The sequence below is a fragment of the Vombatus ursinus genome, unplaced genomic scaffold (assembly GCF_900497805.2).
Source record: "Vombatus ursinus unplaced genomic scaffold, bare-nosed wombat genome assembly UNPS02014858.1, whole genome shotgun sequence".
NCBI classification, from domain to species: Eukaryota; Metazoa; Chordata; class Mammalia; order Diprotodontia; family Vombatidae; genus Vombatus; species Vombatus ursinus.
The window spans coordinates 338,306-361,126 of NW_020954636.1; the positions used below are offsets into that span (position 1 = coordinate 338,306).

General features: G+C 45.1%; 1 protein-coding gene across 1 annotated transcript; it reads right to left on the minus strand.

The window, feature by feature from the left end:
* Positions 1–55: 55 nt before the first annotated feature.
* On the minus strand, positions 56–21,487 carry TRPV6 (transient receptor potential cation channel subfamily V member 6). Its single transcript, XM_027841266.1, has 15 exons — positions 21,311–21,487; positions 7,582–7,679; positions 7,274–7,396; positions 6,543–6,680; positions 5,923–6,021; positions 5,599–5,774; positions 5,158–5,304; positions 4,846–5,058; positions 4,149–4,235; positions 3,928–4,004; positions 3,428–3,593; positions 3,101–3,167; positions 2,365–2,633; positions 1,263–1,369; positions 56–889 (listed from the first exon to the last, which is right to left on the minus strand). Exons 1-15 carry the CDS (start codon positions 21,436–21,438, stop codon positions 604–606), a joined length of 2,181 nt encoding a protein of 726 aa, XP_027697067.1. The 5' UTR covers positions 21,439–21,487; the 3' UTR covers positions 56–603.
* Between the last annotated feature and the right edge of the window lie 1,334 nt (positions 21,488–22,821).

Here is a 22,821-nt window from a genome sequence, read left to right on the forward strand (position 1 = left end):
GAGACCGTAGGAGGAAGATTAAAGGGACTGGAAACGTTTTTGGAGAAAGGTCAACATGGAAGGCTTTTTAGAGATTAGGGTGCCAACTTTATTGGAAGGAGTGATGCCTTAGCAGGGCAGGTGTCTGTGTACCAGCCATAACACCCAAGTCTTTTTCATTTTCCTTATTCACTCAACTGCACAACCTCCACTTCTCATGAGCCCCTATTCTCATCTCCTACAATTACCCAGCTCAGCAAGGGAAAGCCCATCCCTGATAAGGGATGAGGGGTACCTGAGAAGGGTGGGGAGAGGATGCTCAGTAGAACATCCTTAAAGTGCTTTGTTCTGGCAGTGTATTCAGCTGCTCGACCTGGAGGAGAGGGAAAGTTTGCCACAGTGACAGGACATTTGGGGGGTTGGGGGTAATGAAGGGAAGGAATGGACACATACTGTTTAATTAACCAGATGCCCAGTGGGGCCTGGATAAGTTGGAATCTGGCTCTTTCTAAAGAGCATTTTCTCTGGCTCAATTCGATCTCTCTCAAAGGGACGAAGAACATGGCCTCCTTTCATTCCCACTGAGCGAAGAAGGTAGACTCTTTGGGCTCCTGTGGAAGAGCTTCAGACTTGATATACCCTCCCCTCCTCCTCTTCCAGGCCCCTATTGATCTCCCCCCTTAGGTTTGCCCCCAGGGTCCCCCGTCGAAGCCTCTCCCAGTTGGCACTGCTCCGAGTGGTACTTCGGGAAATGGAGGGAGTAGGTATTGCTAGTCTGTGATGACGACAAGGTGGAGTCAAGTCCAGTTTACTTAGTGAGTCTTTGTCTAAATCATCAGTCCCCGAAGGATTGAAGGCATAGGCATATCGATGTATTCGCTGTCGACTTGGGTCTTGTCGGTCCTCCACTCTGTGGAGAGGGTAGAAGACACATGCATGGTTTGAATCATACACTTACTGGCCAGTGGCCTTCCCTTAAGAGTGTGTCAGAGTTAAGCTCGTAATTTATTGGCTATGAAAAGGAGTGGACTCTAGGATTTGTAGGCCCTCAAAAGAAGGAGGGAAAAGGAAAGTTCTATTTCTAGACAAAAAACCTGCTCTTAGCAGTATCCACAACCTTTTTTGAAGAGGTTGGGGGAATGACTTACTAAATAGATGCTTTTTACGGAAATTCTGTTATCTAAGACCTTAACCCTCTATAGACCCAAGGAGCTGGGTAGAGAGAAGAGATGCATAAAAGTATTGCCACTCCTACAGGCGCATGCTCACACACTTCAACTCACCGAAGAAACCAGCGGTCCCCCAGCCCATACTCTCGGCCGCAGATTCCAGATCGAGGCCAGAGGCATCTGGGCAGCTTGCGCTCCAACATCACTGTGGTGGCAACAACCTGGGGTGGGGGTGGGGGAGGAGAGAATTACTGTTAAAAGTGTGAAGAGGAATGCCAATCTAGAGAAAAGGATGGAAGACAAGGAATAAATAGAGAAAGGACAATAGGTGGAAATAAGCAATCTTTTTAAGTGCTGTAAGGAGAAAGTGGGCATCATTCATGTCCATAAGTACTCACCATCACCTAATTCCATTCTATCCCAATCCAAGATCCAGGTAGGAATTCTTATAATATCACCCAGCTATTATTTCTAATACCTGGACAACACAATGCTAACTGCAAGGACACTTTACATACATTATCTAATACATCCCCACAACAACTCTTTCAGTTAGTTAAGGCAGGTGTTTGTTTTTTAACCCCTATTCTATCAAGGAGGACAGTAAAGGGCTTTCCTAAGGTCACAGAGACAGAACTCCAACCCAGGTCTTTTGATTAGGAATCCTCTTCTCTCACAAAAAGGTGCAGAAGAGAGAATGCTGATCTTGGGATTCACGAGACCTGAGGTTCAAAGTCTAGCTCCACTATTTACTAGCTGTATGGCCTTGGGCAAGGTCTCCAGACCTCTGTTTTCACATCTCTCAACTGAAGGGATCAGACTAGATAGGCCTTATTAAGGCCTTAAGTCAGCTCTAAATCTATGAGCCTATGACCAGATGACTTCCAAGGTCCCTTCCAGTCTTACGTCCGCAATCTTCTGTTATAGGAAAACCCTCTAAAATAGGATTGGTAGGAAGGAGATAGATGAGGCTTTCCTCTAGGAAGTCATGTCAATTATTACTGAGAGTGATCTGCTTTCTTTGTCCCTTTCCTAAGGGATAAAGAGTGACTACAGTCTGATCCTATACCCAATGCCCTGGCAGTTAGAATTAAGTTGGGACACTTTGCAGGTTTAGAGGAAGAAAGGAGTAGCTAGGAACTGATCAAGAGGTATCCCAGGCAAAAAGAGTCCAGATAGGAGGGGACAGACATACATCTTGTACCAAGGAGCTCACCTGAGCCCTCCAGAGCTCATCTCTCTCATGGGCCACTCGCCAGTGGGTGTCACCCATCATAGCAATGAGCAGGTTGAGCATGAGTAGCGTGGCAATAATAGCAAAGGCAGCATATGTGATGCTGTACATGAAGGGCAGGTCTACATCATAGTTGGCAGGACCATCGATGATTGTGAGGAACAGCTCGAAGGTGCTGAACAATGCCATAGGGTAGTCAAAGAAATGGCCCAGTTCATCTGGGTCTTCTGTCTGGAAGATGATATAGAACGCTGCTCCGCCCAGGAGGAGGAGACAACTATATTCAAGCAACCATCAGCCAATCTTTAGGTGACCCTTGCCAGTCACATTTCCAAACTTTAGACCTTTAGCTCTTTATCTCTGATAATATTCACTCTCCATAAGATGGCTCATCTTGAAGACCCTCCCCAATATCCCTATCCTTCCTCATCTCCCTGTGAACCTCATTCTTACTCCAATCTTTCTAACTTCCTGGTACCTAATTGATCTCATCTTGTGTTATACTACCTTCCTAACTCTCATGATCTTGGGATCAAAAACCCTGCTCTCCTCACTGAGTCAATCTCCTTGAATTCTACTAATTCCTGTTTCATACATCTTTCCCATTACTCCCTTCTTACTCAAAATTACCCTGATTGTACTATTGTCCATCATCTTTGACCCCTAGAGTCTCTCTCTCTCTCCTTTTCCTAGCCCCTGTCCTAGGCAGAGATATTACCGGAAGCAAATCCCAGGATGACCACAGCCATCAGCCAGCAGAAACGCAACAGATCGCCGAAAATCATCTGCAGGGGGCAGAGAAGGGAAGAGCAGGATGAGGCAATTTCTTCTCCCCTAATTATCCCTGAGTAGCTACCCCTTCCCTCCAATAACACAATGAGTCAGTCTCCAATTTATCTATCATCTGCATGAACCTCTAGTTTATATCATATATGCTAAATACCCACCTCCCAAACTGCTCAGTCCCCTTCTCTGAGATGGCCAAATGTGATTGGGGAGCAGGGAGATGCTGTCCATACCAGAAGTTGGAGGGGGGAACACTGACCTTCTGGATCATGATGGTGAAGGGGCCCAGCATCTGGAATCCTCGGGCGAAGTACATAACATTGCACCAGCCAAGCACCAGGGCAAAGGACATAGGCACCACCTCCCCAGATGTGCTGGTGAGCCGCATCACCATGGTCACTAGCACCATGCAGGCATAGGTGATGCTTGGGTAAGAGGAGGGAGCAAAACATAGGGCACATGTAAAGGGATGGCTGGTAGGCTGTCTCAGGACTCAGCTGTAAGTTGTGTATGACTTCCACTGTTCACATATATTCATACACACATAATCACATACACCTGCATGCACTCAAATTCAGGCACATATATTGCATCAGTACAGACACATAGATTCTCTGGAAATGGGGCTCCTGAAATTGGGGTTTAGCTGAAACCTAAAGCCCATTTTTGGGAGGGAGGGATAGGTGAAGAAAGGGGTGTTGACATTAGGGTGCTAGAGATACTTCAATGGGTCTAAGACATGGGTAAGAGGTGACTTACATGATGGAATGAAATGGTCCTCCAAGAATAGTTTGTCCAAAGTACCGAGTAACCCCTACCCTGAAGATGTCTGGGATCTGAGTGCATGAATCAATTAAGAAAAGAAATAGAAAACAGGAATAAAGGATTACAAATGATTTAGGACTCTTAATAGGAGACCAGCTTCAAATACCCTCCTCATCCAATCTCTGGGCCTGAGCCATCTCTTACCCACATCTCACCTCAAGAAGTAGGATGGCCATAGCCCCAATGACAGAAACCAGCTCCCCCACCATTCGGATATTGTCCTCCTGGGTCACATAAGACTCCTGCTAGGAAAAATAGAAGTTCAAGGTGTGGAACATGTGGTGTGTATGTATGTATGTGTGTATTGTACATGTGTATACACATATAGAATATCATAATTAGAAGGGTCTTTGTAGTCTATGTAACATATAGTCCAATTTATATCTGCATAAGAATCCTCTCTATAACAATCCCCAACAAATGGCTATCCAGTCTAACTGAAGACCTTCAGGAGTGGGGACCTATCTACCCATTCTACTTTGGGATAGCCCTAATTGCTGGGAAGCTCCCCAATAAACCTCTCTCCAACTGTGTCCCATTATTCCTAATTCTGTCCTCAGGATCCAAGCAGAATGAGTCCATGTGAGTACGTGTCCCAGACCTTGAGGAGTTTCTTAGTGTCTGCCCTATGGGATCTACTTTCCTAGGCTAGATTTGGTTCAATTGCTTTTATCTTATTTAACGGTACTCCAAGGAGTATGTATATATGTACCTTAGAATTTGTATATACATTTGTTATACAAGATTGTCCGTTGAAAATATAAACACATATAATTCGTGAATGCCTTATCTGGGGAAAGGAAGGGCAGGTGAAGCATCATCCTATGATTGTCTGCTCTCAGAGGCAATCACCTGCAGTAGTTTCTGCTGGAGAAGAGTAATATCCCGCAGGCTGGTATGATTGCTGCTCCGAGGCTTGAGGGGACGGTAGGCACAGCACATAGTGAAGCAGATCATGTAGAGAACATAGATGGCACCCAGCACACAAAAGTATGGTCTCCCAAACCTTCTCCACTTGAGGCTCACCAGCTCCTTCACAGGGGTCAGGTCTAGGATCTGACGGGCCTAGAAGGTAGGAAAATGGAGTCTAGGGTATGTGCACTGATACACATACTCTCATCCCATCTCTCCTTTCCCCTCCGCCCCTTTGGACTATCTCTATACCTCTCTCTTCTTGGTTGTGACAATGAGTTCAAGCAATGATTGCTCATCTCCGTAGGAGTCAATCTCTGTGAGGTCATACAGAGTGGAAGTCAATGGTCCATATGTCCACTGGACATGCTTCCTCTTCTGCAGCAGGTGCTGGAACATCTAAAGGGCAGGAGATAAGAGACATCAGAGTCAAAGGACTCCTGAAGAACAGCTTGTCCATCCTTGACGTCCCCTGATTAGCCATAACTTCCCAGACTTCAAGATGGACAGAAAAGGAACAGGGTGGAAAACAGGAAACAGAAAAGGGATGACCTGAGGAAGAAATTTAAATTTAGGCTGACAGCTGAAATCTGTATTCTGTAACTACTTTTCTCTCAGTAAGTGGCAAGGAATTGTTCTTACCCATGTGGGCAAAGATTTGGGGCCCTGATTTTGAGGACAAGCATCTCTTACCACCATGTTCCCCTCGACACCAGCCAGCTTGAAAGGAGTGAGGCCTTGGTGGTTAGGGATGAGGTCTAACGACTTCATGTGACTACTCCGCTCATCATAAGCTAGCAACGCATTATACATCTGGCAGGCAAATGTTTTGTTGGGCTGGAATACTAGGATGTGGAGCACTGTATTTCCTGGAGAGAGCATATGATATGGGGGTGGCTTGAAGGCCACTGACCACTTGTTAATCCACTCCTCTTTGTCCCAGTTGTGTTTCTGTTGTGTCTCGGCTCTAACACAGCTTTCTAAATCCCTCCACCTTTATCTTATGCCAGCTCTTACCCAAGGAGTCCTGGGCCCGGACGTCAGCTCCAAACTCTATAAGCAGCTGAACAATCTCTTCATTGCTCACACAGGCAGCAAAGGACAAAGGGTGCTCTCCTGGAGGAAAGAAGGGGTCATCACAATAAAGATGAGGGACAGGAGTAGCCAGAGTCATCTAACTGCTTTGTTTCCCTTATTAAGACTTGAAAAGTTGGGACCCTCTCTCTCCCGTCAAATGAGGAGCTCTCAGAAGAAGCAACTGTCTCCTTCCTTTGTACACGTGAGGTTTAGGGTTCTTTGTACAAATTGTGCAGAAATTAGGGCAGTGATTGGCTGGCAGTGGGAGGGCAGAATTAGTGGAAGGCAGTAAGGGAAATGAAATCACATAAAGGAACAAGGGAAAGATCAGTATGAGGGCAGAGAAAGTACAGAGAAAAGAAGGGGCTCCGGAGTCTGCAGAGGCTGACCCAAGGCCTGACCTCCCCCAAGCAAATGAAATTGACCTCCCTCCTAACTTTTTTTCTTCCCAATCTTCTCTGTACCCTTCTCTTTCATCCTTATTTGCATCCCTTCCATTACCCTCCCAGCCCACCCCCATCCCTGTTGGCCTCCTTCACCACCCTGGTTCTGGTCCTCACCAAAGTAGATGAGGTTGTGGGGGCTCTGGCGAAAGGCCATCCCAGTGGCTCGGGCAGAGACGATGGCACCGTGGGTGAGCAGAGTTCGCACCAAGTTCACATTCTGGTTCACTATCGCGATGTGGAGTGCTGTCTGGCCTGGATCCCCCCAAGGAGACCACCTCAGGTGTGGGAAACGACTTCCACGTTATCCTCCCAGATAAGCAACAGTGTCCCAAGGGACCCAGAAAGAAAACATCTCTTCCTGAAACATCCCCCTCCTCCTGAACCTTCTGACCCACGCCACTGAATCTCAGCAAGGAAGACTTAGGGAAGCGGGGGAAACAAAGGAAAACCAGGGAACCCCCTCACATCTTAATGTATTAGGGAAAGAAAAGTAACTAACACCACCCCTCCCTCTAATCGACTCTAAGGTCTCTAAGTGGCCTAACCTAGTTCCCCTCCCTAGCCCCTTTTCTTTCTCTCTTCCTAGCCCTCTTCCCCACCCCTTGGCTCTTCAGAGGAACACAACTAGAAGAGATAGCACCTTCCCCACTGGGTAAGGACAGTGGAAGGAAGAACAAAGTTCAGGTACTTTGAGGGGAGATTATCAGGTTCCAAGGGAAAGGGGAGGCATGCTAATGGTCAGCAAGAAGCCTGATATCCATAGCTCTGGACCCTTGGGCCATCCCATGCCCAGGAAGGCATGTTTTCTCCTTCTTCCTGCATCCATTTACGTCATGCCCTCTCACCTTCATACAGCTCAGAAGTCATATGTTCAGTCACCAGGTCAGGTGCAACTTCTATCAGCAACTTGGCTGCCTCAAAACTGTCATAGAGGGCAGCAACATGTAGTGCTGTCTCCCCAAGGGCCCCTGAGGTTGGAGAAGGGAAGCAGTGTCATAAGGCAGTGTCACCTCTCGGGGCCTTTATAGTAGCACATAGGAGTTCAGCATATAGGCCTTTATAGTGGCACATGGGGTTGGGGTTTCTGAATCAGCAGGTCCAAGGAAGTCAGGGAGGAAGGGTTGTCCTAGGTCAGGGTCAGAAGGTTCCTCACCTCTCTGGTGTACATCACAGACTTCATACTTGAGAAGCTTAGTCAGTGCTCGGATATCATTCTCCTTGGCAGCTAAGAGCAGCGGAGACTCCCAGATCCTATAGGAGGGGACATTTAGGAAGATAGAAACAAGATTCCAGGTACAGGGAAAGGGGAGGAGGAAGTCTGTGGGGAGATATGAATGCCTAGCCCTACTCTCCTACACATATATGCATTCCAGCTGTCCAGGGATGCCCAAGATCATTCAGTAAGACGAGAGGGCAAGCTTCAAAGAATCCTTATCCCATTTCACCGGCCAGTTATCCAATGAGTCAATACATTCAACTCTTCTTATCCACTTATCTGGGAGAAAGATAGACATGAGACCCTATGTCTTTGACAGCCTAAAACTAAAATGGGAAAGGGATTGCTCCAAATCGATGTTTACTTATAAATCAGGTCTCCCCTCTGCTTCATTAGACAGCCATAGGCCATATCTCAAGACTAACATTTTTTCCTCTAATTCTTTACCATACAGAGGCAACTAGGTGGTATGATAGATAGAGTACTGGACCTGCGGCCTGGAAGACCTGAGTTCAAATTTGACCTCAGTCATTTACCAACTGTATAACCCTAGGCAAGTCACTTAACCTCAATTTCCCTAGCTGTGAAATAGGGAGAATAATAGCATCTACTTCCTAGGGTTGTTGTGAGGATAAAATGAGATATTTGTAAAGTACTTTGCAAACCTTAAACCTAGCTATTATGATGACAATGATGATTTGGGGTATACAAAGAAGGGCAGCTAGGTGGCACAGTGGATAGAGTGCCAGGCCTGAAGTCAGGAAGACTTATCATCCTGAGTTCAAATCTGGCCTCAGACACTTCCTAGCTATGTGACCCTGGGCAAGTCACTTAACCCTGTTTGCCTCAATTTCCTCATCTGTAAAATGAGCTGAAGAAGAAAATGGCAAACCATTCCAGTATCTTTGCCAAGAAAACCCCAAATGGAGTCACAAAGAGTCAGACGTGACTACAACAACCAAACAACGACAACCACAAGAGGCAGATAGTGTCTTATGCGCATCCGTAGGCTCTGGTTTAGCCATACGGTCTAGTAGGGTAAAACTCCTAAGGACATGGTTTCCTAGCTCCACTGCACTGAGCCTTCTGGTTTGTCTTCCTCTTCAACCACTGCTCCTTCAAGTGCTCTTACTGGAGGCCAGGGTAGGATGTAGTAGAAGTAGAAGGAAAGAGAAGTAAGAAGGAAGGGGGAGGGGAGAGAAGAGGATTATATGGTCATCAATTTAGGGCTGGAAGAGGTGTCAGAGGTCAACTAATCCAGATGTGTCAAACATGCCACTCACAACACTCCCAGGGCTGCCAGAGTCAGATGAAAATGTCACTGGGAAATATTTAACAAAATAAATAAAAATGCGTATGTAGTTTATAAGTCAAGCTGCATCCGCAGAGATCCTCATGTACCCTGGGGACCCAGTTTAGTGACCCTGTATTTATTCAAGTCTGACACAACTGATATAATGCAACTCTCTCATTTTACAGATGTGAAAACTGAGGCCTGGGAAGATCATTTTGCCTCACATCACAACAGATACAAAATGGCAGAGCTGGGGATGGAGCCCAGCTCCCCTGTTTCCCACACCCAGTGTTCTTTCCCCATCTTCCCTCCTCTGGTATCACTTATCTCCATATCCAGCCTTGACCTCATGGTCTGCTATTTTAATCTTTCAATAATTATCACCTTAGACTGCCTTGTAAATCTTTATCTCTAGGTAACTTCCACCACACAATTTCTGCTTCTGCTTCAGGGCTATAGAAAGCGGTCAAGAGAAAGTCATGAACTCAGTCTGGTTTCACCCTTTAGAAATCCATGCAGCATCACCTCAGCCACCTCCCTGCTCTTCAGAAAGCACTCGATCCCAGCCTTGCCCACCAGCACAAAAAGGTGCTAACCTCGCCTTCTCTGGGCCTTTCCCAATTGTCCTTGCTGCTCCCCAGACCTGGAGCAGATGAGCTCATAGCTAGGTAGCTCACAGGCTACATAGGTGACACAGCGAATAGAGCACTGGGCCTGGAGTAGCCCTGGGCAAGTCATTTCACATCTGTTTGCCTCAGTTTCCTCAAATGTAAAATGGTGATAATAATAGCACCTACCTCACAGGTTTGTTGTAAGAATCTTTTTTTTTTAAATAAAAAGAGCTTAGTAGTATCTGGCATATAGTAGGTACTATATAAATACTTATTCCCTTCCATATTTAAATTATTTTAGAGGTAACTGGGTGGCATAGTGGATAGAGCAACGGGACTGGCATTAGGAAGAACTAATCCAGACTCAGACACTTACTAGCTGTGTGACTCTGGGCAAGTCACCTCACCTCTGTTTGCCTCCGTTTCCTCATCTATAAAATGGTATAATAATAGTACCTACTTCACTCAGAGGGTTGTTATGAGGATCAAATGTAAAGCACTAGCACATATTAGGTTTTTAAAAAATGCTTATTCCCTTATGAATCTCAAAGTCTCTGAGCAGCATTCTTCAAATCTCAGTATCATCACCTGCTCTTTCTTTCTTTCCTCTGATCAGAGAAGAAAGAGGGGAATGGCAAGCAGAGTAGCCTCTATGAGTTGACAGCCTGAGGAACACGGCCTTCCCCCACCTTTCCCTTCCTGCTGCTAAGTCCCCAGCAAAACACAATTAGAAAAGCTATTTTCAATGCAATAAATATTACTTCACTGCAGGAATGAAGATGTATATGGGCAATAATATGGCTAACCTGGCTGAAGCAGCAGGACACCCTAAAAGGCAGAACACAGGACACGATGGTGGGGAGGGCAGAGTTGGCTAGGCAGGTCAGGTCACCACCACCACCTTAGTCACCACAGCCCCTCTGACTCTGAAGGAAATAGCCCAGGACCCTGAACCCAAAAGCCTTGAAAAAGGTGATGCCTTCTGGAGCCGCTGAAGATGCTTCCAAACCAGCCCTGCGGCCATCATTGAGGGGGTTAGTCATGAGGGGAGAAACCTTCCCCCCTCACCAGCAACAGAGCTTGACCAACTGCCACCAACAAGCATATGGGCATGGACGCCATGTAAGTGGCAGCACCACCCAGACCACCATTCCTGTGTCTAGCCCTGCCCTTGTGGCCTTCATCTAGGGAGGCCATTCTTGTGCAAAAAGAGGCCAGCCTTTCCCACCATCCCCTGACCAGTTGCTACTACATACACAAGGCAGGCCGGCCAGCCTGGCTGTGGCAATGACCTTCACTGAGGAGGTAACTGGGCAAGGATAACATTGATAGGCAGGTTGGACCACCATGACTACAACCAACTTGGTCACCATCTCTCCTCGGGTCCTAATAAGTACGGCCTGAGCCCAGGAGTCATGGGAATAGCAGTGCTTTCAGCCCAGTTCCCTCAGATATCATTCTGGAAGAATGAGTGAATTCTCCACAAGAGAATTCTTGACATGGGCAACCCCTGTGGTGATACAGCCTGGCAATTACTGCTACAGGGGCTACAGGAACCCCTACTGAACACTCAGAAAAGAACGCTCTTGTCACAAAGGTCTTTGGGCCTGTCACACAGTTCAGCATCAGAAACTGATGGGATTTTATCGTTGGAAATGGCACTAAAGAGAAGACATTAACATTTGCTTTGCTTTGCTGCTGGACCCTGAGAGCCATGGGACTATTCCATCTGACTTACAGCTGAAAACTTTCGTATATATTGTCTCCCCCATAAGACTAGCAGTTCCATGACAGCAGAGACTGTTAATCTACTATTTGTAGTCCTAGTGATTACCACCGCGCTTTCCATATACTAAGCTCTTTTTTTTTTTTAAATTTTTGGTGAGGCAATCGGGGTTAAGCCCAGAGTCTCACAGCTAGTGAGTATCAAGTGTCTGAGGCCAGATTTGAACTCAGATCCTCCTGACTCCAGGGCTGGAACCTTATCCACTGCGCCACCTCGCTGACCCTATACTAAGCTCTTAATAAATGCTTTTATTCATTAATTATTCATTCAATAACTATATTCAGGTCATGAATTACAGATGTACAAAGTAGATTCACATTCAGCTCTGCAACCATTAGTGAGTACTTCCTACCATGCTCCCAAAATCTAGATGCCTCTGTCTAGCCCTCTCCTCCTCGTCCTTAGGTTATACCTATTTTGTGTGCAAGACTCACTTTTCTATTTTCAGAAAAGGCTGTGGACTCTGCCCAGTTCTAATCTGTGACTCTTGGTTCAGGCTAAACTTCCCTCTCCTACGTAATACTAGAATTTATGTCCTTGAATCCTATTTTTCTTATAAACTAAAACTTTCTCTTTCCTCATGATTATTTTCCTTCTAGTGTTCCTCTTTACCTATTTTTCTCTCTCCTGAGCAATTTGGTCTTCTTTATAGGAGTCAAAAATATATTGTTTGAATTGAAAATATTCTATAGGACAAAAATATTTTCTATAGGTCAGAAATATACTGATAGCTTATTCACATACAATTATTCACATGGGTAAAGACATGGGTCCTCCTGGTTTAGTGGCATATAAAGTGGTATATACCTACTGCAATATAAATATACTGGCTATGAAGTCAGAGGGCCTGGGTTCAAATCACACCTTTTATGTTGACTACTTGCATGATCTTGGGCTAGTCAACCTCCCTGGGCCTCAGTTTCCCCAGCTGTAAAAGGAGAAGTTTGGACTAGTGGTCTTTTAGGTTCCTTCCAGCTCCAGATCGGTGACCCTCGTCCTAAATCAGTTTCACTGTGGTATGGGGAAATGGACTCTGAGTTCTTGAAATTGATGTTAACAGAACAATGGGCTTACAAAGATGGAGATGTTTCAGGTGTAGTCTATATAAATGCCTCCAAATCTGTCTGCCATTTGAGAACCAAGCACCCTAAGAGCAGAAAAGGAGGCTCATCATCTAGAAATTGGCAACCAGGTGAATATTTTTTTACATGGCAACTCAATGAAGATAATATGCTACAAGAGAGATAGGTTCTGAGAAAACAGTGGGTAATAACTTTTAAAATACTGAAGTAACAACGTTAACTTAATTACACCAGATACTCTCAAAGGCAAGGAGAGAGAACAAAAAAGAGAGGGAAGAGAAGAAACAGCTATTAGATTTACATTTTCCTCATCTAGCCATGGTATCGTGTCTAAAACCAGGTCTTAAATTTATCACATTTCCCTCCTGCTGCTTTCCAGGAATGGACATCAGCAGACTACCATCTTCTGTGGCACTCCCATCTGAATGTAGCTGCCACTCAAACCCTTCCCTGAGTTTGGCCAGCCAAATTCTCTTCCCACATTTCTCTCCCTTATTTCTCTTCCTCCCAAGGGAGCACAGCGTGAAGAAAGCATCATCAGACAGAAAGAGCCAAGAAAGATCTTAGAGATCATCCCCTTATTTTACAGTCGAGGAAACTCATCTGAGATGAGGCAAAGTGAACTGGCTAGTTGCCCAGTTAGTAGCAGATTTTGGACTAAAAATGCAGGTCTCCTATCTCCTAGCCTAATGTTATTCTATTCTGTCTTACTAGTCAGACACCACAAGAGCATGTGCTATGTCCTGATACCCAAAGTCTCCAAACACTACAGTCATCTCTCCCCAAGTCCTCTCCAGTTTCTTTGCTCTAGGGCATATGAGGCCCTTCCCAGTTCTCAACCATTTTCCCATATTACCTGTGGGGAAGGGAGGGAGAGTTGGGAAAGAACACTTAGCTAAGAGGACCTAGAGCTTGGGGTGAGAGAATCACTTAACTTTTAGTCCTGGAAGGGGATTAATGTCAGCTAGTCCAACCTCTTACCCCATCCTTGACAGGGGGATAGCCTTTGTTCAAACATATCTGGTGACAGTGAAGTCACTACCTCCCAAAGTAGCCCATTCCATCATTAGACAGATCTAACTTGTTAGAGCTGCCTTATCCTGACATGCAATTTGCCTCCCTTTCATACACGTCCCTCTGAAGCTATACAGAATAAGTCTAATCCCTTTTCTGAAAGATGCTTTTTAAAATATCTGAAGACTATGATCATATGTCTCCCCCCATTGAAAAACCACCTTCTTCCTTTTCACCAAGTTATACATCCCTAATCCCCAATTCCTTAAACTGTGCTGGAGTAATGTACTTACAATTGCCTTCATGATGCTTGAAAGAGAGGAGTGTTTCATCATTTGTATTTGTATCCCCAACACCTACCACCTAATAGGCTGAATCAATGCTTGTAGAATGGTTAATCATTCCATGTGTTTTCAAGTACCACCACTTTCCTGGTCACCTTTCCTTTAATAATTTGTCCCATATGCCTTTTAAAGCACAGCACTGCAAACTGAACATAATATTCCAGATGCAGTCTGACCTGGGCAGAGTACAATGAAGTGCCCTTGTTCTGGGCACTATAGGTCTATTAACAGAGCCTACAATTGCAGTCCCTGTTTTTGGCAGCCCTGTAATATGGTTGACTCACATTTGAGCTGGTTAAAAGTTGACAATGTTCTTGTGTAAGACCATAGTTTCGGTGGGGACTGGGATAAGAAGGTGTGAAAGGAAGTAAGATTGAAAATGTGGAATTTGGGAGCTCTAAAAGGCTGGAACTAGAAGAGGCTGGGGGTAGGGGTGGGGCAGTGTCATAGGACCAACAACCCCCTTGGATGTGGTCTCACTCTCTAAGGTTATGGATGAAATGAGTTCATTGAATGAAAGGTAAGAAAAACCCAGGGGTAGGTATAATAATAGTGTTAGATCTTCCTAAATTTTTTTCTCCACTTCATCCCTGCTCCTCCTTAAATGGTTGCATCTTGTTCCAGGAGACCGTAGACTCTCAGGAGAGAGTATCTGTCTAACCTTTAATGGCTCATCTTTCGGTTACCTTGTAGGATAGAAGGGAAGGGATAGTATCAAATGAGAAAATGCATGAAGTGGTTGGTTTTTTTTTTTTTAAGAACACAAGTTCAAAAATGGCATTAGATGTTCCTAAATTTTATTTTCCACTTTGCCCTGACTTTCTTTGAATGACTGAGTATTGCCAGACCCATCTTCTGGTTGCCTTAAAGGACTGAGGGGAAGGGGTTGTATCACATGAGATAAAATGTGTAAAGTGATTAAAGCTCTTAAACACATTTATAAATGCTAGCTATTATTGTGTTTGTTGTTGTTATTATTATGATTGCTATTCTTGTTGTTGCTATTGTTCTTATTAACAGTGAAGCTAAGTGAAATTTCTCCCCTGGGAGGCAGAACCAGCAAGATTCCAAACCAACCAATAGCTCTATCCATTTAGCCTGTAACTGGTAAATCTGAAAATCTCAAAAAGAAGGGAACTTAGTATAGCAACTAAGTTCCTTTCAGTGGCCCAGTAAACAGCCCCACAGGGACTATGGAAAGGATAAGGCTACTCAGATTCTAAAACCTATCACATTCCACAAAAGTCTCATGGATGAAAGAAATGTAGAGGTAGAAAAAACAGAACTGGCCCTTGGGATGAGCTCATCTTAAGATGCAGTCTAGTACAGTAGAAAGAGTGTTGGCTTCATAATCAGAAGACCCGGCTTCCAGTTCCAGCCTGATACTTATTGCCTGTGTGACCTTAGGCAAGTCATTTAACCTGCTGTTCCTCAGCTTCTTCATCCATAAAATGATGGTGTTGACTAGATGACCTCTGGTAGCCTTTATAGATAGACATCTAAGATCCCGTGTACAAAGCCCCCACCGTGCTCTCTCTGGAGCCTGTAGAACCATAACATTGGAGCACTCGACACCTTTTTTAGAAATCACGTCTTCCTCATTGTACTTCATCCACCTTCCCCAAAGCCCAGTTAAATTCGAGCCAACAAACACCAAATATTTATTAAACACCTAAGTCCAAATTCACTATGCCTAAGTGCAGGAGATACATAAAGCCTATTATTTACCACCCCTCAGGAAACTTCTTAGAAACTAGTAAAGGGTGAAGCATACTGTTATCTCCATAATGATAATAAATAAATCACCTTTATATAATGCCTTCAGTGTCTTCCTTTAAATGACCCTGAGTAATGTATGATGCAAATGTTATCAGCATCATTTTACAGACAAGGAAACAGAGCCTCAGACAGATTGAGTGACTTGCCCAGGTCATGCAACAAGCAAGTAACCCAAGCCAGAACACAAAACCAGGTATTCTGGCTTTAAACAGCAGCCCACTTTCCACTACACTATGACAGCTAAGATATCGAATGTGTTGTTCAGCCCATTCTTGGTCCTAATTAAACACCTTTGTCTCTACTCTTTCTTCCTTCCAAGAAATGGAGGTTTCAGTAAAAGCAGTGACTTGCTTGAGCTCTCCCCCAAACCCTCCAAATACCTGTTGAAAAAATGGTTCTAAACAAAGAAATGGAGGTTTCATCTTCCATATATAATTGAGTTATCTTACTAAATTACTTCAAGTCTTCTCCTCAAACCCAGGGACCTGTGGCCTAGCCCCATGTTGCTAGGTGTGACCTGGCACATTAATATCAGTGCCCTCTTCCCTTTGCTCCACTTTGCCCTTTTCTGTCTCAGTTCTTAGGAAAGTGTGATGCTGAGTGCCATGGTGCCCACAGTGTATTGTGTTTATTCTGTTACTTAGAGACAGGGCAGAATATAAACCCCCATCAAGTGGGTCCAGGTAAATAGGACTTGTACTGTTGTTGGGTGTGTGTGTGTGTGTGTGTGTATGTGTGTGTGTATGTGGGGGAAGGGTATATATAGTCTTTTAGCTCAAGGTATAGGTAGAAAGCAATACATCATAAGAAAGAAGACTGCAGGGGCCTCCACATAGGGACTGAGATTATTATTAATAAATATCACACATTATATTATACATGTGATGGAATTAAAAATACAAACAGCATTATTAAGTCACTTCATATAAAATTTAGCAGTTTAATTGTGTGATGATCAACTATGATTGACTTAGCTCTTCCCAGCAATACAACAATCCATGACAATTCCAAAAGACTCATGACAGAAAATGCTATCCACACCCAGAGAAAGAACTATGGAGTCTGAATGCAGATCGAAGCATATTATTTTCATTTTTTCTTGTTTTTCATGGTTTTTCCCTTTTGTTCTGTTTCTTCTTTCCCAACATGACTAGTGTAGAAATATGTTTAACATGATTGCACTATGTATAACCTAGATCAGATTGCTTGTCATCTTAGGGAGGGAGAAAAATTTGGAACTCAAAACCTTATTTAAAAAATGAATGTTAAAAACTATCTTGGGGGCAGCTAGATGGCACAGTGGATGGAGTACCGGCCCTGAAGTCAGGAGAACCTGAGTTCAAATGAGGCCTCAGACCAAACATTTGACACTTACTAGCTGTGTGACCCTGGGCAAGTCACTTAACCCCAATTGCCTAAAATTAAAAAAAAAAACTATCTTTATATGTAACTGGAAAAAATAAATTACAATTTACTTTAAAAATTAGCAGTTTACCAAGTAATTTCTTATTCACTATCTCATTTGATACTCATGGTAGTTCTCTGAGGTTAGTAGGAGAAATGTTATTCATCTCATTTTAAAGATAAGGAAACTGAGGCCTAGATAGATAAGTCTAAGATCACAGGGTAAGTTCATTAGATCATGTAATTAGAGCAGGAAAGGAACTTTATAGACAGTCCAGTCCAACATTATCATTTTACACATAAGAAAACTGAGGCCCTGAGAGGTTCAGTGATTTGCCCAAAGTCCCTAGTGACAGAAGACCTTGAATTAGGACCTAGCTTTGGGCTACTTCAACTTCGGGCTCATCCTACTCATGCAGCTTTTAGTCTCACCTGACTGACAGCTTTTTTTGGTGTTGTTTTCTTGAGTCAGGGGCAGGGAGAGGTGATGAGGGCAGAATACAATCAACTTCTGCTTCTTACAGACTGTCCCCAGAAATTAAGAAGGAAAAACTGAGAACCCCAGGTAAACAGCTTTTCCAGGGCACGAGCATCTGGGATGGCATTCTGAACCTCAGCTCATTCTTCCAGGGCATTGAGACACTGTACACATAAATCAAATGCAACTTCCAATGGGTTGGGTGAGAATACAACAAACTGGGAATCACAGAGTACCCCCTATGGGTTTAAACCAGGGGTGGGGAACCTGCCACATGTGGCCTCAAGGTTCCCCACCTCTGGTAAACACACACATGCAAAAACATGGATGACCCCTGGCCCTCTTCCATCCCCATTACTAGGCCACCAACAGAGAGGAGTTAAAGTGATGGATCAAAGTTAAATTAATCCATTAGGAAAATGAAGTACCTAATCCAAAAGAAGGTAGTACTTTCAAGTAGGGAAGGGGAATGGGGTATCTTCAAATAATCTCTCATGTCCCTAGTCATCCTAAATCTATGCTCTTATGGATCATCAGATGGGACAGTGAGGCTCAGAGAGGTGAAGAGATTTGTTCAAGGTAACCCAGCCAGCTAAATTTGAATGTATACAAGCATGCTATTAAGTGTAGATGCCATTCCCTGTTCAGTTGAGGTCTCACATCCATTCTGTCTTTGTTTCTATTTGTTTCAATCTGTCCTTAATAAAGGACCCAGGAGGAGGGCAGAACCAGGAAAAATAGTGGAGCTCAAATTGAATTCCACTAGACTAAAGGTAGCTGATAGGACCAGAGAGTCAGTCTTAGAAGGCCCTTTACTTTCGAGATCATTCGGGAGACAGGAGGTGTACAGCACAAAGAACATTGATTCAGAGATCCTGGGGTCTTATCCCACCTTTGGTGATTGATAATTCCTTATAAGACCTTGCACAAATCACAGTTCCCCTGGATCTCAGTTTCTTCATCTGTAAAACGAAGTGATTGGATTAAATGACCTTACAGGTCCCTTCTGGCTCTGAATTTATGATCCGATGAACATAGGACACAATGACAAGAAAGGGACTATTTGGGAAATTAGGAAGAAGAAGAAGTTAAGTGAAATAAAATTAAGCCTTTCCTACTCTGCTAGAGGTTTTCCCCTTTTTGGAATCTGCATTTGAAACCCTAACTGCTAGTTTCCAGTCCTAGATCCTAGGGTCCTGTTTCATAGGCTTTCCCTAGCAGGGGTAGGGAACCTTCGAGGCCACATGTGGGCTTCTAGGTCCTTGAGTGCAGCCTTTTGACTGAGTCCAAGTTTTAGAGAACAAATCCTTTTATTAAGGGGATTTGGTCTATGAAGTTTAGATTCAGTCAAAGGGATGCACTTGAGGACCTAAAGGACCACATGTGACTCCAAGGCCATAGGTTCCCCACCCTTATAGAAATAAAGTGAGATAATATATATGGAGGATATAGTAGAGTATGCTGGGGGGGGGGAACTTTATAACAACCACAAAACACTATAGAAATGTATTGTGGTCATCTATACTGAAATATTATGTAGTGTTCCTTTATTTTCATAGGGGAAGCCCACCATTCCAGGCAGTATCAATGTCACACAGTATAGTTTCTCAAACAGAAAGAGTAAGGTTTTGGGTGCTGAGGTGGAAAGTCAACGAAAGGGGAAATAGAAAAGAAGATGGATGGCTGATATAGGTATTCAGGTTGAGAAAAGACTGTCCCAGATGGGGCAAAGTCGTGGTCTCAAAAGTTCCAGCTACTACTCTCCTTGCCAGGCTCACAAAGGTCACTCAGCAGGTAATGTAATGCCATTTTAGAGAGAGATGGGAGACAGAGGAAGATCTAGGGAGTGTACCTTCCCTAAAGTCTCCTGGCCAAGTCAGAATGGAGCTACAGAGTGAAGTCGAGTACCAGGCTATAGCCGCCAGCCCTGGTCCTACACCCTCCTTTCATACCCACAGAGAGACTCAGGAAGCTAAGGCTCCCTCACTCTAAGCCCATGGGCCTTTCCGCTCCCATTCTTGGAGGTGGGGGTCACACCAGTGCATGGAATAGACCATGGAACCAGTGATCACCTGTTCCCCAACAACAACAACATCCTTGTGTCAACTCAAGATCTCATCACCAAAACATGTTCTCCCCCACCCACCCTCCCAGGCCCAGGGGGAGAGATCTGGGTGGAGTGAGGTGAGAAAACTACAGCTAAAAAAAAGGAAGGTAAGCCCACCAAACCCTCATTTCTGGATATCAGCTAGGGAGAGGGTAATTCTGCCTTAATTCCCCAGCCTCCAACCTGACCATGACAAGTTTGGGGCTGAAGAGCCATGGTGAGTCTGGGGGTAGGGGGAGGGGTACCAAGTATTTCTATTATGAATAGAAACATTATATGCATTCTTAGGGGCCTGGGGAAGTCCCTATCAAGTAGGGAACCTGACTAACTCCTATGGCCTGGTTGGGAAGGAGATCTGGGTGTAGGAAGGAGGTAGTACGTCATTTGAAAGGCCGCTTCTTTAGGGTCCAATACCCCCCCACACATACACACACAGATACACACACAAACACAAACACACAGAGAACCACTCCTCTCCTTTCCTTCCAGAGCAGGGAGTCCCAGATGTCCCCAGGGAAAGGTAGGGGGTGGAAACAATGGTGGGAAAGCCTCAGGGATCTGCATAAGGATCAAAGCTAACTAAAGGCAGACTCCTGACTGCCAGAAATTCTATCTGGGAGTATAAAGAATATAAAGAGAGCTGACAATAATAATAGTTTACAACTAGGAAGTGATTTCATATTAATTTTTTTATTTGTTCTCAACAATCCCTAGATTTAGGGTACTGAAAACATTTTTTTTCCATTTTATAAATAAGGAAACAGAGACTCAGGGACATAAAGTGAATCACCCTTGGTCACACAACCAGTAAATAGAAAGGACTTGGACCTAAGTCTCCTGAACACAAGTCAAGTTAATTTCCAGTTCAACAATCTTTTTTTTTTTAAAGCACCTAATACGTGCAATATGTATGCGCCCAAAGCAGCTTGATTTCTGCCCTCAAGAAGCTGATCAGGATGATAGTTCAGGGTCCTTTCCACTATTCAATTCAATTCAAGAAACATTTAATTGGCACCTACTATGTGCCAGTCTCTGTGCCAAGCGGTGGAGATACAAAAGGAGGGAAAAGATAGTCCCTGCCCTTAAGGAGTTTATAATCTAAGGAGGGAGACAACATGCAAACAAATATATACAAAGCAAAGTATATACAGGATAAATAGAAAATAATGAAAAGAAGCAAGCACTTGAGTTAAGAGGGGTCAGAGAAGGCTGTAGTAGAAGGTGGGATTTTAGTTGGGACTTTAAAGGAAGCCTTGGAGGTCGGTAGTCGGAGCGGAGGAGGGAGATAGTTCCAGGAATGGGGGACAGCCCGCTACTCTTGCCCTCATGGACACCTGGGAACCTTGGCCATCTAATATGACCTGAGGCAGGGGCTGTGGTATCCATCCCAACACTCCCTCTCTCTGAAGTGAGGATCCTGTCCCCCAGAGCAAAATGTTCCAAATCAGCTGTGAAGGAGATGCCTCCAGGATGCAGTCCAAGCCTATCCAAACCGCGGGGTGGTGTCTACCCAGCTTGGAACTCCAAGTGCACTCAGACTAACTTTTAGGTAAACTTTAGAGCCTCCTTCCTGACCCCTCAAAAATAAATGCTCCTTGAAATGAATTGAATTGAATGTTGATGTTCAGGGCTGACTGCACACAAAGAACATCAGAGTTTTGGAATTTCCTTTCACAAAAGGACATCTAGAGGATGGCGGAGAGAGGCCGGGTGAACAGAGATAGCGTGGTGGTGGCGGGGGACCCACGGGGTCCGAGCGACACCTACCTCTTCTGCTGCAGCAGGTTCAGCTCATCTAGGCGTCTGTCCCACGATTCCCGTCCCTGGAGATATTGGCAGATCTTGCCCCACAGGCTGGGGAGCAGTCCTAGCTCCTTGGGCAGGGGCACCCCCATGGGGTGCAGGGCTGGCTCACCGGGGGTCTGGGCCTGGGACCCGGACCGGGGCCGGATCGGGGCAGGAATCAATCTCGGGGCCACATCGCAGCGATCTAGGGCGAGCTCGCCCCCGCCCCCGCCCTGAAGAGGTCCTTTCTCTGGTCCGGGGTTCCGCCTCCCCCTGATCCACAACACCCCTCCCCCGCTCCGACGCAGGAATTCGTCCCCCAGTCCCCCCAGGAGCTCTCACCAGCTGCTGGGGCCGAGCCACGACAGGGCTTTGGGATTGTTACACTTGGCAGGAGCTGAGGCTCGGGCTCGGGCTTGGCTTTGTCAGAAGCTCAGAGCCAGCGGGAAGCACGGCGGACACACCCTCCTCCCAAATTACCTGAGATTTAAAGGGACAGGCTGCTGGAGGCCCGCCCGCCGCTGGTCCCCGGGGCTTGTTCAAGCTCCCTCCCCACTCGGGTCTTTCTCCCTGCCCTCAGGCCCGCCCCTAAAGGACTGAGATTCTGTGAAACTAGGGGAGCCCTCCCTAAGACTCGGAGCCACCAGAAGATCTGGACAATTCAGGGAGGTTTCAGAAGCTTCAGGCAGTGAAGGCGGCAGGTAGGGTCAGGGGTGATGTCACATGAAAGTGCAGGTAGTATGGGGACCCAGTGATCCAGAGGCCCCCAGGAGCGATCATTTCTCCTAAATTAGCAATAGGCAGCCTTTCTTGTCTGCATGCCTTCTTTTCCTCTCTCTGCACGTGCCGTGTTGACCTCTTTGCTCATTTTCTTCTTCAGTAACTGCTGCTTGCAACCCCCTCCGGCTTCTCTATGGCTGGAAGAAAAGAGGCTTCCTAGCCTGTAATCAATGGGAGCAGGCACTCTGCAGATCATAAGAACCGAAGATTGAGAGCGGGAAGGACGCGTTAGAGACCAGTTACCCTGCCCCCTCCTTCCACCTCATTTTACAGATGGGAAAACTCAAGTCCAGAGGAGGAAAAAAAAATTGCTTGTCTAAGATCACACAGGTGGTAAATAGCGTATTTAAGATTCAAACTCAAGTCCTCTAACACCAGAACTAGTATTTTTTTTTTCTCTGCTAGCACTCATAGAATCCTGAATGTTGAGCCCAAAGGGGTGCAGGATCATCTGGTCCAATCCTTCCATTTTATAGATGAGGAAACTGAGGCCCAGGGAGGGCAAGAAATTTGCTTAAGGTCTCATAGGTAGTAAGTATCAGAGGGAGAATTAGAACGAGGTCAGCTGAGCCAATATTTTTACCACTGTGCTACACTGCTTCCCAAGCCTTTCTTCTCATTCTCTTCTGTCTATTAAAGTGCTTCTTTAATATATACAGGTGTAATAAAGTGAAAAGAACACCCAGACTGGAGTCAGAGGACTTGGGGTCAAA